Consider the following 3507-nt stretch of genomic DNA (forward strand, 5'->3'; position numbering starts at 1 on the left):
CTGTCCATCTCCTGGATTCCCACAGAGACAAAGATCTGTCTAATCCCGGGGAGTTCCATAACGCTCTGCCATCGAGAATTCAAAAGACTCACAACTACACACCCGCTTCCCATGTCAGTCCTAAACACATCCAAAGGATCAAAAGTAGGCCACTTGGCCCTTCGAGCCTATTCTATAAGATCACAGCTGATCTGGTTCCAATATCAGCTCTACATTCTTGTATGCCCCCAGTAATCTTTTGCTCCTTTCGCAAGCAAGAATCTCTCTACCCCTGCCTTCAAAATACTTAAAGATTCTGCATCCACTGCCTTTTGAAGAAAGGAATTCCAAAGACACTCAATCCTCAAACACGATTGGCCTCTCATCCTGAGAAAGTGCCCCTCCCCTCCAACCAGCTCCACATTTTCCCGACCAGTGGGAACAATGCCAGACTGTCAAATCTTCTGTCTCAATGCAATCGCCCCTCAATCTTCTCAACACCAGAGAACAGAGAAGTGCGCGCGCGCGCACACACACACGCGCGCACACACCCCCGCCCCCCAACAGGGGTGTATGCACACTCACACACAAACAGTGGATGCACATGCAAACACACAGGTATACATATGTACCGAGAATGAGCACACAGATATAAGTGCGTGCGCGCGCGCGCACACACACACACAACGGATGTACACGCAAACACACACGTGTACGTATGTACTGAGAATGAGCACACTGACGTGAGTACACACACACACACACAGAGTGGATGCACATGCAAACACACATGTACAGAGAATGAGCACATGCACACACACACGTAGAACAGACAGATCCTGGAGCCTCGTCCAGTCCTGGCATCCTCACCCTCTCGGCAACACCTGCTGTCACCGTCTGCCCCCTCCTGTCCTCATTGCCTTTGCCGTGCCAGGTCACCTCAGCTGTCTCCTCGCCGTTTTCACCAAATATCACCCAGGCATGGTCCTCGGAGAGGCCCAAGTGGACATCGCGGAGTCCCAGTACCTGGCAGGCAGCTACCACTGCAAAGGCCACGCCGGAACTGTCCAGTTTAGTGCCTGAGGGAAGGAGCAGATGTTATATCACCAGGACCAAAGGGAGGACCTGCATCAAAGAAGGAATCAGAGCTTTGTCATATTACGTTCACACAACATGAAAAGATATCAAATTATTTTAAGAGTTCCGCCTTCATGCTTAATGTTTCAAACGGACTTTTGCCGGGCTCAACGCCGAATACACGATGCAAGGTGACCACAATATCTGAAAATTTCAGATCAGCCGTTACCAGGACAGAGCTCCGACATAATCTTCCTGGAGTCTCACACGTGTACATTGTGTGGACTTTCATAAAATCCTTACAGTTTGGAAGCAGGCCATTCGACCCATTGAGTCTACACCGACCCTCTGAAGAACATCCCACCCAGACCCACCCTATCCCTGTAACCCCTGCATTGCCCATGGCTAACCCACACAGCCTGTACATCCCTGGTCACTACGGGGCAACTTAGCACGGCCAATCCACCCTAACCTGCACATCCTTGGGCACTACGGGGCAATTTAGCACGGCCAAACCACCCTAACCTGCACATCCCTGGGCACTACGGGGCAATTTAGCATGGCCAATCCACCCTAACCTGCACATCCCTGGGCACTACGGGGCAATTTAGCACGGCCAATCCACCCTAACCTGCACATCCCTGGACACTATGGGACAATTTAGCACGGCCAAACCACCCTAACCTGCACATCTTTGGACTGTGGGAGGTAACCAGAGCATCCAGAGGAAACCCACGCAGACACAAGCCATGTCGCGGGTAAATTGTGCTCAGTGGGGGGAGAGCTCACCTGTGATGAAACTGAAGAGAGACTGGATGTGCGCTCTGTCCTTGAAGTAGGAGCGGCTCAGGCTGTTCCAGATTACATCGGACACCTTCTTCACCAGCTCGCGGCTGGAGTAGCCCTCCTTCAGGGGGTAGAGGGACCGGTCCACTGCTCCCCGGATCATGGTGGTGAATCTGGTGTGCAGGGCCCGGATCTGCAAGAAGTCCACGCAGGGGAACCAGGTGGCTGCGTCGGAGCCAGCCTCCGGGCATGGGGAGCCCTCAAAGCTGCAGCCGGGGACGTTGATGGGGAGGACCCGGTTCACAGCGAGGAAGTGCTCGATGAACCCCAGCACCAGGGACAGCAGGGTTAGGTCAGGCTCATCCCTCCTCAGCTCAAACGCAAACAACTTGACCACCTCATCGATGCTGCAGATCGGGAAAAAGGCAGCCTGTGTAGTCTTTAGACCCATTCTGCCTTCTTCAGGTCAGGCACCTGGCGCACACACACACACACATAAACAATCAACAATTACACCACGCTAAGTCAAATCTGATTAAGAGACAAGTTGTTTTAACTACACAACAGCAACTGTTCCAACACAGTCACATCCCATAAACACACTCTTGGCAAAGGCAAATTCAGCGAAATAGATTGTCTCACAGCCGACTCCAGGAGCAGGAATCTTTCACCTTGGAATCATGACAAATGCAAGAATTCCAAATTTAAAACGACACAACAACCTCACAGTTTTCTCCCCCTCCCCCCCAAAACAGAATGTGCCAGCATTTGTCGGTCTCACTAACTGCCCTTGATCTGAATGGCTTGTTCGACCTCCAGGCAGCCAATGACATTGTGGTGTTGTCACTGGGCCAGTAATCCAGAGGCATGTTCCAGGGACATGAGTCTGATGTAGTAAACAGAGAAATTGGAATCAATGCAGTGCTGGTCGTAAAAGCTAGCCCAGTGATGACCATGATGGTACCATGGCTTTAAGAGGGGTACCTTGTCCTGGTCTTCTTTTGCTTTGGAAGAGAGATTTTAAGACAGAGGCGTTGAGCTGTCTACTGAAAGCTCACAAAGTAAACGGCTTGACGCCTTGGTTTTTGTTTGGAACAACAGAAGCAGTCTGACTGGGTGGGATGAGGATTTTTAGTTTTAGTTTTTCAGTAGCAGTTGCTGGGGTCTTGAAGCTGGATGTGGAAGCTCTTATTCCTCTCTCTGTTACAGCTAAAAGCTGGGGTTCTCTTTCTGCTGCTCGAGTTGCCTGTGACACAATCTATTTTACTGAATTTGCCTTTGCCAAGGGTGTGTTTGTGGGATGTTACTATATTGGAACAGTTACTGTTCAGTGGTTAAATAAACTATTATTCTGTTAAGCTTTCCAATACAGTTAAGTAATTCCAATTTCTTCTTTCTTTTGTTGAAATTTAACTGTGAGTAAAGTCTGTTTTGCTTCAAATCAGGTAGTTTGACCAATCGAATTGCATCTGGCAAACAACACCTTACACTTGCCTTTAAAATAAGAAAAAGTTAGGTTATCTTCTTCATATATTTTGCAGGGGTTTGGTCTGGTCCGGTCCATAACGTGACTAACAACTATCATTGATTGTTGTAAAAATCCATTTAGTTCACTCATGTCCTTGAGGGAAGGAAATCTGCCATCCTCACCTGGTCTGGTCAAAT

The 3507-nt window shown here is 49.3% G+C and overlaps 1 protein-coding gene across 1 annotated transcript in view; it reads right to left on the reverse strand.

Moving 5' to 3' along the window:
- Window positions 1-849: 849 nt before the first annotated feature.
- The window catches only part of LOC125482471 (menin-like), a gene marked incomplete at its 3' end in the record, with an annotated part of 3940 nt that continues 1282 nt past the window's right edge, over window positions 850-3507 (reverse strand). Inside the window, exons 2-3 of the mRNA XM_048594553.1 lie at window positions 1846-2316; window positions 850-1058 (exon numbers count right to left, since the gene is read on the reverse strand). Coding sequence (XP_048450510.1) covers window positions 850-1058; window positions 1846-2293 — 657 coding nt within the window. The remainder of the gene's footprint in view (window positions 1059-1845; window positions 2317-3507) is intronic.

Source organism: Rhincodon typus, unplaced genomic scaffold (assembly GCF_021869965.1).
Source record: "Rhincodon typus isolate 14 unplaced genomic scaffold, sRhiTyp1.1 hic_rhity00010818, whole genome shotgun sequence".
NCBI classification, from domain to species: domain Eukaryota; kingdom Metazoa; phylum Chordata; class Chondrichthyes; order Orectolobiformes; family Rhincodontidae; genus Rhincodon; species Rhincodon typus.